Consider the following 12,778-nt stretch of genomic DNA (forward strand, 5'->3'; position numbering starts at 1 on the left):
TTTTACTTAAAAGGGAAAGTACTACAAAAGTATGTGGTATTTCAGTGCAGGACTCACTGGATAAAATTCTGTCATTTTTCCTGCATAGAAGTCGTTCAGATTTGATACCTCATTAGTTCTTTACTGTCCTAAAATTCCATGTTTTTGTTAATGTTCCCTGATACGGTGTCGCAGGTGCCAGGATCCCATGAGAGAGTAGGGTTATCTTCAGAGCTCCCAGCAACTCGGAGAGCACATTTTGAAGATAAATTTAAACAGATGTCTGGCCACAAAGTCCAGGTAAATTCCAGGACAGTGATTCCAAAATTTTATGCTAAAAAAAAAAATCAAACTGTCACTGAAATACATGTTAGAACTGCTGATTTGATTGACAGCGGCAGTGTGTGCTGTGTCCTGTGGTTGTTTTTCTTTTTGTTGAGTTTGGGGTTTTTTTGTTGTTTGTTTGTTTGTTTTTTTGTTAAGAGACAATTCAGTTACTGCAGGCTACCACATTTTTCAAATCAGCAGATTTCTGGAGTTTTAAAAACTGTGATACAGCACAAATATTTTAAAGCCTAGTCTGATGGCCATTTGTCTGTTTTACATAGTACTCCTGAGGATCTAATTGACAACTATATTTAATGTAATTATAGTCTGAGTTACCTGTCTTACTAGAGAGTCCATTTCTGTTCCTTAGTATAGTCCTTAGAAGTCTTGTTGACTGTTTTTCTATATAGTAACTCAAACTGTGGTGTAACTAAATTACACCTGGAACATAGTTTTGGGGCTTTTATTGTGGTTTTTGGTTGGTTAGTTTTTAGCTATAGCTGTGTACTGAGGTCATTTCTCTTGCCCAGTGCTCAAATTATTTTGGTCACATGCTGAACCCCAGATTTCACACTGCTGTCAAGCAGTAGTAATATAGTATGTCAGTCATACATTGTTAACTTGCTGGGTAGCAACCTCCTAAATTTTCATCTACTCTCTTCTGTTAATGTCGGTTTGGTTTTGTTTTACTGCAACATTCAGCTATGTGCAATACCCTCCTTTTATGTCCAGGAAACATTTCAGGGTAACCTAAGAATTCCATGTCATAGCAAATATTATTCTATATTGTGTCTTCTGTTCTACCTATGGGTTTAATCTATAAATGCTTTTATTTAGACTCCTCTAGACTAAACAAAAAAGGTTTTTATCCTTCTATCTATCATTATCTAGCAGTGTCTTTGATATTTGAAATGTTTGGGGCCTTTATTTACTTTTACATTGGAAAAGTTATAAAAATAGAATCTTAACAAAACCCTAAACCTACTGCAATTTTTTTTCTTTCTGTAATTAAAATTTAATTATACACTATCTGTGTACTGTGTAAAGTGATATTATACTTTTTAGAAACACTAAGCAGCCTGTATTGGTGGTTGCTGTTGGAGTGATTAATATCTACTCCAGAAACTGCAGTTTGATGTGAAATCCCACAGAGCCTGTCCACCTGGCTTTAAATGGGCAGCAGTATCATGCACAGCTTGATTTGTTCCTTAGCTGTGCCAGCCTGCAAAGGCATCAACAGCACACAGAATGAATAATCTCCTTTATTTTTGAATTTGGGAGGAAAGGATAAGGAACAAAGCAACAAGGACAGCTGCATCCCTTTAGTGCAGCTGGATTCTCTGACCTATAACTGCAGTTCCCATGCTGAATAACAAGAGAGTTGACTTCTCTCTGAGAAGATAAAAATGATAGATGGAGAAGTCTCTTATCTGTTTTGCTAGTGAAGTTGTACTTTAAGTTTTCCCTACTTAGCTATCTGACCATATGGCTATGTTGGCAAGCAACTCTTTTCATTGTAGCTGGATGAAGAAAGTATAGGAAAAATGCTGACCTGATAAGCTTTTTTGGATGCACAGCACTTCTGTGCGAAAGTAATTGTGTCTTAAATTTCCCTTTTGCTTCTGTACTTACCCAGTGCATGCACAGCATTAATATTATTCGATAATGGATGTGTATGATCTAAACCAGAAATCCTGATGAAATGTTGCGAAGCAGATTCTCAGCTGTTTGCTTTCACTTGTCAGCCTTCAGACACTTCTGGTGATACAGTTAACTTGCCTCAGACTGTGCATATCCAACCACAACCTGAAGGAGCAGAAAATCAGAAAGAGTTGCCAGAATGGAGTGAGAAAGTAGCCCATGGAATCTTGTCAGGTACTGTTGTAATAAGAGGACTGTGTTGAATATAAACCTCTGTGATTAATGTTTTTTTAAACAGTATTTTCACCTAAATGCATGTGTGCTGGTAGAAGCTGAGTGGTCAGAAATAGTTGCTCACTAGTTCCAGCTGTGACCATCTAAAGGATGCCTTGATGAGCTTTATAAATACAGTGCAGAATTTAAATCCATTGCCAGCAATCTTGTTCATTGCAAATGAGTCTGGCTTTTCATTTGACTCTATGTTAGGATATTTCCCCCTGTGACTCAAACCACTGTGACAGAACAGTTTTACTCCTGTATTAGCAGTTATATTACAGCAAGCATCTGTTGTGAGTTCTGCAGATAAACATGTGGGTTTTTTCCTCTGAGAACTTTTGGAAGATGCTAATAACCACCAATTGATTGTAATAAATACGAATCTGCGAGGACTGCTGGAGGGTTGTGTTGTATGTTTTCACAGCGTCAATGGCATTGAGATGTGCAGTTCTATCACTTCTGACCCAGTTGGAGCTTGGATATCTATTAGAAAATGGAGTATCTGTATTAAACTAACATTTGGATGAGGGCTGGCTGTGATAACTTAAATAAAGTGAATCAAAAAAGCAGTGGTGTAGGAGCAGAAGTTACCACAGGAATTCATATGCTGGCCCATTCAGGGAAGAATATAATTGCAGATTGTGTAATCAGGGATGTTTCTAAAGTCAGTGTTGAAGAGGCAGAGGAGAGATAGCTGTAGGAATCATCGTCTGAAATTGTACATTCTAAGAAAAGCAATTTTTGTCTTGAAGGTGCATCTTGGGTAAGCTGGGGCCTAATGAAAGGAGCAGAATATACTGGTAAAGCTATCCACAAAGGAGCTTCTAAACTGCGAGAACACATTCAACCAGAAGAAAAGCCTGTGGAAGTCAACCCAACTGTAGCAAAAGGACTTCATGTAGCAAAACAGGCTACTGGAGGAGCTGTGAAAGTCAGCCAGTACTTAGGTAAAAGTTTGCATCTGAAAGTATGTTATATTTTTGCCTTAAGTAATATTCTGTAGAATGAGAGCTGGTTTCTCTAGCCAGTGAAGTAGAGGAGGGTTTGACTTGATGATATCCAGAGATCAGTCATTTGTGCCTAGTTGTCTCCTGCAGGAGACATGCCTTAGGACTTATTATTGGCCTTGAATCTCCTTTTTCTTTCATAAAAGAATAGTCTGTACAGTCACAAGTTTGACATGCTTTTTCAAGTTCTCGACAGTTAATTCAAAATGGTCTCTCTTACTTCAGTTGATAACCATGTATTTTAGAAGCTGTACTGTCACTGGTTACTAACATACAGTACCCCTAGAGAATGTGTGTGTGTGTATTTTTAACACACCTGAACCAAGTCTATTTGGCTATGTATAAACTTAAAGAAAGAAATGGCCTGGAGTTCAAGGCTGCTTGGCAACCCTAGCAGCTCTCAGTAACTTAATTTCGTTATTTATTTGCATATAATGTTTATATTTAATGTCTAGTGACTCATCCAAGTCTAAAAGCAAATTGTGCTGGATGGTATAAAACTACTTTGAAGGACTGGAATGATTGTAAGAAAGACTTCTACAGAAGACAAGTCAGGAAAGCAGCAGCTTGTTCCCTATTTGCAAGTTGGGGATAACAAAGCAATGGAAAGTTTCTTGAAGTTTTAGTGTGAGATATGCATGTATTTCTTTCAAACTGATTCTTAGCCATAAGACCAGCATTACTTGTTTCCTAGGATTTGGAGCTGTGCAGAGCCTGAAAAAGAAGGTTGCTCTGTATCAGTTGGGTACTTAAGTATGGATTAAAGTCTTGTCTTTCAAATAAGCATATTTAAATAGAAGCAACACTTAAGACTTCAGTGAAGCTTACTTTTAATTAGTAGTAGAGATCTTTAAAGAAAGATGTCCAATGTTCTTCCTGAATAATCTGCATACTGTTGTCTTTTCGTAGTTGAGGGAGTGTGCTCTATAGCGAGCTGTGTCGGAAAGGAGCTAGCGCCACACGTGAAGAAGCATGGCAGCAAATTAGTTCCAGAATCCCTTAAGAAAGATAAAGATGGCAAATCCACTTTTGATGGTGCTCTGGTTGTAGCAGCAAGTGGTATTCAAGGTAATAAAAATTCCTTATACTTTTTAAATTACATTTTTTTTCAATTTTGTGAGCTCAAATGAGCTGTTTGTTTTTACAGGGTTTGCAACAGTGTGGCAAGGTCTGGAAGGTGCAGCAAAGTGCATTGCTAAAAGTGTTTCAACTGAGACTGTAAAAACTGTCAAATACAAGTAAGTTATGTTTTTGTTGGTTTCATCTTCTACAGCACATTGTCATTGTGTTTGAATAGTGGCAAAAAAAAGGCTTATGGAATTACAGGGAAGCTAACTGAAATACCTGCTTTGCTATAATTATGTAGCATGTGATAAGGTGCTAAGTGGCCAGTAATGAGTGTCTCCTGTAAGCAAAAGTAGGAAATGAGTAAATGATTGTGGTTACATATTTTTTTTAGCTCTTTTGTGGAAGTATTACAGGCTATGTTAAAAATAACGTTCATATTTGTATCTTTGCTCTGCACTATAATGTCATTATGAAAGAAGTTACTTGTTAAACCTGTCAGCTCTAATCCTTAATTTATGCAAACCTGGCTAATTTTAAGAAAAATAGATGAACTTCGTCTGTCAGCAGCTCTGGCTAAAGCAAGGAGGCACAAAAAAAATTTGTGTAAGGAAATCTAAGGCATAAATAGCAATAATAGAACAGCCTTGACTTGCAAAATACACATGTTCTTAGAAAAAAATAGTGGGGCGGAAGGACAGTAACATTTGGGATTAAGAAGATGTTACTGAGTTGATGTAAAGATGAAAGGTGAGTGCATGTACTGGAAGATGCTGTGGAGAATAAGGGAATATATTGAAATAACTGAAACATATTAAATGTGCCCCTCAAAAAAAATGCAATAAGTTTAATAGAAAGTGAAGAGTAAGCAAAAGCATGTAGGTTAAATGGAATTGGTGATAAGTGCAGCAAAAGAGATATTAAAAAGGGGTTTGCTGAAAGTGCATACAGGCTCCTGGCAGAAGGTAAGAAGATAAACATCAGCATGAAGTATTAAGCAGATTGGCATTTAGGTTTGTGTTGTGATGCATTTCAAATAGGAGGCCCAATAGTGAAGTCCTAGCCAGTGGTGCTTTATTGCTGCTGTTTGTTTTCACTGGGAATGTCAGGAGGCATCATACTGGTACTCATTTCACATAAATTCACATTATTGTTTTTGTTTTAGATATAAAAATAGGAAATACAGAGATCAGCAAACAACGACAGACACTGAGTGAAACACCATAAGTAATTAAATCTTGCACCTAATTGCAATGCGATTGAATATATTTGATACGTAATCTTTAAAATCTATAAGTGTGTTAAAATTCTACATAATCTCTCCTTTGGAAGCTGGTTTTTGTTTCAGTGGCAAAGATTTCTGCCAATCAGAATGCCAGTGATTGAGCTAAATTCCACTTAATGGAAACAAAACTAGAGGAGCATCATTACAGTGTCTCTTAAATTAAAGAAAACTTGGCTAAAACTTAGCTGCAATACCTTTGGAATTACAGAGCGATGCTTGTCACGTGCATGTTGATTGGAACTGGGGGAAGATGCAGCTTCTGAAGTAATATTCCTGCCAAAGTCCCAGGCTACTACCACTTTTACAAATGATTTAAATAAATGAAGTGTATACATCTGCACAACTTTTTTCTTAAAAAAAAAAAAAGGTTAAAATGATGCAATTGAGACCGGCAGACTAAAAAATCAGTTACCAGACATGAAGAAGTTGTTAGTCTTACTGTATTGGATAAGCTACAGTCTTACTTTAAATGAGGTTACCTGCTCTGCATTATATAATACTGGCTTATGATGTTCCTGAGGTGAAAATAACTAATCAAATTGACAAATACTGTGCTTTTGCTGTGAGATGAATTCTGTGATCTGCAAATCCAATGTTGGTGATTCACGGCTGTTGCTCTATCAGAGAATTAAAATAAAATACTGATTCTTTTTACTTGTTTTCATTGTTGGTTCCAGCCATATGCTCTGCCTGCTGTACTGATAATGTTACAGATTTTTTGATTCTTTAATATTCTGTGCTTCTCTATAGCTTTATTTTGAGGTTCTCAAAGAATCTCTGGTCATAATAAGCACAGGGAAACAGTAACTCTGCTGACTGCTGGCATTTGGATGCTGCCAGGAATACTTCCCTTTGGTCATTTGTCTGATTGCAGTGTTCTCTGGGGACATGTCTGGCTCCTAGAACAGTTGGAGTTCTCACTATACTCTTGTCCCCCTTCAGTATATTCTCTGTACACAGTTTCGTAATAAATATGAGACTGCTGACTTGTTCCCTAAAGCATAAAGAAGCTGGACCTACAAGCCCATGGGAGAGACCAAGGGGGTTTGTGTCTTCGTAATTTTAATATCATCCTCAAGATGGCTTTGTTGAGCCTTTTGGGGTTTTGTGTAATGCAGCACTCCAGGTGGGATCTCAGAAGAGCAGAGAAGAGGGGCAGAATCACCTCCCTTGACCTGTGTGCCATGCTGCTTTTGATGCAGCCCAGGGTGTGGTTGGCTTTCTATATAGAGGGTATAGGAATTTTACCTAAGAATTTAGGTGAGAAAGTACTTAAAGGTTATTGCACAGAACTTCTCTTCCCTTCCTCTTCTTAACAGTTGTATAGATAAGTCTTCTACACCTCAAAACTAGAGAGAAAAGAGGGAGAAAGACTGGAAGGTTACTTGAACAAAAAGGGAAGAAGCATATAGGTATTTTTAAAGCGTAATCCATCTGATAGAGGAGCAGCCCTTACTCAAATGACTTTGTAATTGCTAATCTTATTCTTTAGACATGCAGGCTCCATGCTTATTACTTTTTCTTGGTAATGCTGAAATTTCTACTTTAGAGGAATTCCAGTGAAGATTAATATACTAAGTATAAAAATCTACAAAACTGCTCTCTTTCTTTAGGTATGGAGAGGATGCTGGTCATGCTACAGACAATGCTATGAATTCTGCAATCAATGTTGGTGTGACAGCATTTAACATTGACAACATTGGTATCAAAGCTGTTGTAAAGAGAACTGCAAAGGAAACTGGCCACGCTGTGCTAGATGAATACAAAATATTGGATAATGAGAAGAAGGGTAAAAAATGAAAGCAATAAAATATTTCTCGAAGCCTTACATTAGAGATGAAACTATTTAGAAGTAACTACATTGCTAATCTGCAACTGAACATAAATCACTGTACTTCTCAAGCAACTGTTACTTAATTTGACATAAAAATGTAAAAGTAGGAAGAGCATCCTTAGAAGGAAAAATGAAAGTTGTCTTAACTCTTGTTCTGTATCGAACAAGGGTTTTAAACAACTGGATCAGGGCTTCAGGCAACTGGAAGGATATGAGTTTGCAGTTAATGTATTTGCCTCTGTAAGCACTTTTTCAAAGTAATATATGGAAGAATAGATTAATATAGAAATACTATTCATATTTTTGTAACACTTTATAAAGAAGGTCGTGATACAGGAGAAGTAGGATTACTAATTCTGGAACAAGTAGAATTACTAGTTTTGTTTTTTTAACTATCCTTAAGAGTTAGTTTTACTAACCCAACCTTGTCTTATATAATATGCACTATTAAAATAAGCATTGAGTTTCATTGTTTTGTAGAGAATTTCCCTTTTCAGCTACCAAACAGCAAATCTTATCCAAAGTTCATATTAGGAGAGATGAAATGTGAACCTCAGGTAACTAGGTGGTTATTCCCTTTAAAACATTTTTTCCCCATCCAGCATATAACTAAACCAAAGATACCATGCATTTCTTCTAAAAGAGGGTATTTGCAGCTCTAGAAAAATGCATTTTCCAGTTGACTCGTTAAGGAATATACAAAGATTATTTGAAATTCAGATTTTTATGTAGAGATGATAAGTATGGTTTTGCATAAATTAAAGTATTTTTCTGTGAAAATATTCTGTAGAGGGAACTAGGAAGTTCTATGCATTCTGTCCTTTTCAACCAATCCAGAAAGATTCAGATTATATACCATGGCCTTCTAATGAAAGACAGTATGTATTTATTGGAACAAATATTTCTAACAGTCATCATCTTTATTCCATTAAATTCATAGTTGCGCAAGGGTATGAAGACAAACCCTTTTCATGAAGAGATGTGTGTGGAATATTTCTAACAGTCATCATCTTTATTCCATTAAATTCATAGTTGCGCAAGGGTATGAAGACAAACCCTTTTCATGAAGAGATGTGTATGGAATATAATAGACAGTACTGTGTAGATTTGTCATCCTGTTCGTACAGGCAGTACAGTATCCTGTACATACAGACAGTATGTATTTATTGGAACAAATATTTCTAACAGTCATCATCTTTATTCCATTAAATTCATAGTTGCGCAAGGGTATGAAGACAAACCCTTTTCATGAAGAGATGTGTATGGAATATAATAGACAGTACTGTGTAGATTTGTCATCCTGTTCGTCGCACAGTGTAAAATAACTCAGTATGTCGAATCCTTGAGATGCTTTGACACTGCTACTTATTTAACAGCTCACTACTGAGTTTTAAAGCTGCTGCACATTCTAATATTAGCTGCACCTGCAACAAGCAAAAAGGCATCAATTTTACGGCTTATCTCCATCTCATATAAATGGAGAAAATAACTGTAATGGTTGTTAGCAAGTGATATTTGTATCAGATTGAAAAAATACAGTAACAGCTGATGTCTTTTAGAATGGTAGTAGGTGCACATTTTGTGGTCGCTACTGTTGGTGTGTGCTTAGAGTGAGAAATGTGAAACCAAGGATCTAACTACTTGAAGTGTAACTTTGATTTATGGAAATAAAGATGAAATTAAAATTGGTTAATCTGTGCTTGACCTTTTTATGATACGAAGCTACTGTATGGATCAGTGAGAAGACCAGGACTTCTTCTGGAGTAAAATAATAGTATTGAGGTATGTCTACCATAGAAACAAACTCATAAATTAGAGCTTAAAATATTTCAAACTAAAAAGTCCATCAAAGGGACACTACAACAACTTCTGTTACTATAGTCTGCCACTTGCCAGCGTGTGTGATCAGATAAGGGCTACTAAAGACTTCACACTAGCAAAAGCATCTCTTCTCCAGACTGAACGTAAGCCATGTATGCCATCCCCTGGCCTAAGGCAGTCCAGTGGGACTTATTTAGGGGTCCAAAGCTAAGCAGTACAGCGTGTGGTCCCACAGGAATAGAATGGAAGATCCACCACCCCCAGACTCCTGGCCCATGGCTTTGCTAAGGCAGCCCAGGAGGTTGTTGGCTTTGTTTGCTGCAAGGTGCATTGCTGGCTCATGGCAGCTTGTTCATTGGGAGCCACTGTGTCTTTTCCTATCAAATTGCATTCTAGTTACTGTACTGATCCATGGCCTTTTCCCATCACAGGTGCTGGACCTTGCATTTGTTTTTTGTTGGCTTTCATCGTGTTCCTTTCAGCAGCCTGTTTCTCTGGGCTGTACACCTGGCTGTTAATGGTAGCCCTGCCCTCCTGCATACTAACTGCTCCTCTCAATTCATCATCATCATCAGTAAACTTGCTGAGACGATGTTCAGTCTTCTGGGTTCTTAGTGAGGAATTAAGCATATTGGCTCAGGTATTGATGCCAGAGTCAAGCAGTCATACTGCTGATCACCACACTTCAAGCCTGATGGCCCAGCCAATTTTCCAGCAGCCTTATTATCTGGTTATCCAATCTACAACTCACCAATCTGGCTATAAAGGTACTGTGGGAGACTGTATCAAAGTCCTTGGTAAAGTCAAAATACACATCTACAACTTTCCCCTTGCCCACATAGCTAGTCATCACACTTTAGTTACTGGTTCTACAGGAATAAGTACTTCCTTGTAAAAATTAATTTGTCATAATCCAAATGCAACTGGTCCACCTTGCTTTTAAGTAACTCTAGGTGTTTATTGCCTTCATATGATCCGAAGTTACATATTTAAGTAAAAAAATCTGTTTTCAAAACACATTGTGTTGTGACCAAGTTTCCTAACTTTTCTTACTAAAATAGGCAATGAAAGTGCCTTTATAGGTATTCATGTATCTAATGTTAACAATTTATTTGGAATAAAGAAGTGTAGGAAATTTCTCATGGGTTGCAAATGTCACTATGTTAAGTGCCTTTATAGGTATCCATATATCTAATGTTAACAATTCATGTGGAATAAAGAAGTGTAGGAAAATTCTCATGGGTTGCAAATGTCACTATGTTACTGCTGTGGGTGTTAGAAATACTGAAGTTTTGCACACTCGCACAAGACCTCAGTCCACAAGACACTTTTGCTTTTCTCCCACTCCAGTTCCCAAACCATCAGGTGAAACACCCATTTAGAGCTGCTGTCCTTTTGCCAACCCAACCAGTGTGGTCTGGGCTCATCCTTATGTGCCCAGTGACCTAGCTCCTGAGAGGTTACCTAGTTAGAACACCTAACAATCCCTGAGTTGAGGCTGGGACCTGAAAGCATCCTGGAGAGGAGGTCAAATAAAAGTCTCCTGGCGCAGAGAGAGTACTCTAAGGGTACAGCCCTCAGTTGCCTTGTGCCTTCTGTTCTCAGACTTCCTTGTGATTCCAGGGCACTTTCTGATCTCTCTGAATGTGCACTCCCATTGAAAACTATTCCTCAGGCTGCTTAAGTTAATCTTGAAGCAGTTGTTCACAAAAACTCGCAACAAAAAAATGGTTCCTAATTAACACCTCTGCTGTTAAGATTTGGTACACTGACTTATGAATTATTATGAATGCTAACCGAGGTCCAAGTCATTACTTAAATTATTGATAAGATTTGGTACACTGACTTGTGAATTATTATGAATGCTAACTGAGGTCCAAGTCATTACTTAAATTATTGGCTTGGTATAGATTTGGTACACTGACTTGTGAATTATTATGAATGCTAACTGAGGTCCAAGTCATTACTTAAATTATTGGCTTGGTATGAAATGTGATTTCAATATGTATCTTTAAAAGTGAGCATTCAGTAAATCATGAAGGCAAAATGAGCAGCTAAATATAAATGCAGTTACAGTGCAGTACTCTTCTAAATTTGTTTCTTGATTAAAGTATTTCAGACAGTTTTGAATTCAATCCACACCTCAAGTGATAATTCACTGATTAGCTGATAGCATCAGTTATAACTTGAGACTCAAAAATGATCTCTTGTTCTAATATAGATGAGACAAGTGAAATTAAAATTACTTTTTCTTCTAAGAATCAAGCTTCCCACTCTACATCCTACTGTTCTAGCCTCAGACATTAGATCCCTGCTCTTGCAGCATCAGTGAGGTGTCAGATTGGCCCATTCCAGTGTCACACAGAACCACCTTCAGATTACAGTTCACAACATTTCAGGGCTGACTTTTGGATGGCAATACCGATTTATGCTATGTTAACGTGATGGTAGTACATAACCCATGTTTTAAACTTGGAAAGCAGTGCCTCTGTTACCCAACAAGCAGTAAGGCTATTCCATTTGGCTTGCTACTCATGCAGCAGAATTACTTGGACTGAGAAACTATACCCTTTGTTTTTTCATAGTATACCTGTAAAGGAAAATTACAGTCCATCTCCTTCCTGAGCAAGTGAGCATATTGTTCCTCTGGTGAGCTCTAGGTCCCAGTTTCACTCTGTCCCTTGCATCAACTGTGCTGCTTTTCTGTGCAGCTGGAGAGCCATTTCAGCTCACCAGCCAGCAGAAACTGCAAACATTAAACGTTTTCCCTAATGTAAGTTTTTCAGGTTTTAGGAGCTGTAATGGCTAACTGGAGAGTCACACAAATGCCAAGAGGTGGCACTGAAGCAGACAGAAAAGGTGGCAGGGAGAACCTGGTAGAGGTGATGCCACTCTTACAGCAGTAAGCTGATAATTCAGTCTACCCTATAAAGCTTTACCTTAAGAAAGCCATGAACTGATCTGAAATTCCTTGTTTGAAAAATGCAACATCAAACATTTTTAAGCAAGAATCCAGACCAATGTAAAATAATTTAAATATGTGCCAGTATATATTGACTAAATCCATTGTCCTGATCAGTGATGATTAAGACCAATTATTCTCAGCTTTTCTGTCTCAAGCTAGGGTCTTATAAACCAGTTTCAGATAGCAGTCATCAAGGGTGCTAAAATACAGGCTAGGCATCCTGTAAGATGAGGCTTTGCCTCACTGTGTCTGCCCTCACATGTGGGTCACAGCCTTTATTTAAAATCACGCTACTTCCCATCCAAGGTGTTTTAAAAAAAAAATCTGCACACATTTGTGTTTCTCAGGTCACGAAAAGCTCAACATATGAACAGTTCACCCTACATGGCCAAAATCCTATAACTGGCCAAAACCCTGGCACAACCCTGGCAGTGTTCAAAGCCAGGTTGGATGAACCTTGAGCAAACTGGTCTGGTGGGAGGTGTCGCTGCCCATGGCAGAGGGGGTTGGGGCTAGATGATCGTTAAGGTCCATTCCAACCCCTTAATATACTATGGAAACTGTATCGTAATTTTCCC

General features: G+C 37.8%; 1 protein-coding gene across 2 annotated transcripts in view; it reads left to right on the forward strand.

Moving 5' to 3' along the window:
- SPG20 (spastic paraplegia 20 (Troyer syndrome)) overlaps window positions 1-7,380 on the forward strand; it is a 10,376-nt gene extending 2,996 nt beyond the window's left edge. The window contains exons 3-8 of one of the 2 annotated variants that reach the window (XM_009079819.1): window positions 175-279; window positions 2,052-2,181; window positions 2,976-3,170; window positions 4,140-4,298; window positions 4,378-4,468; window positions 7,194-7,380. In XM_009079819.1, coding sequence (XP_009078067.1) covers window positions 175-279; window positions 2,052-2,181; window positions 2,976-3,170; window positions 4,140-4,298; window positions 4,378-4,468; window positions 7,194-7,380 — 867 coding nt within the window. Of the gene's footprint in view, window positions 1-174; window positions 280-2,051; window positions 2,182-2,975; window positions 3,171-4,139; window positions 4,299-4,377; window positions 4,473-7,193 lie in introns of those variants that run through there. The other variant, XM_009079894.1, reaches the window with a different exon arrangement.
- The last annotated feature ends 5,398 nt before the right edge of the window (window positions 7,381-12,778 follow it).

This window comes from Acanthisitta chloris, unplaced genomic scaffold (assembly GCF_000695815.1).
Source record: "Acanthisitta chloris isolate BGI_N310 unplaced genomic scaffold, ASM69581v1 scaffold11540, whole genome shotgun sequence".
NCBI lineage: Eukaryota > Metazoa > Chordata > Aves > Passeriformes > Acanthisittidae > Acanthisitta > Acanthisitta chloris.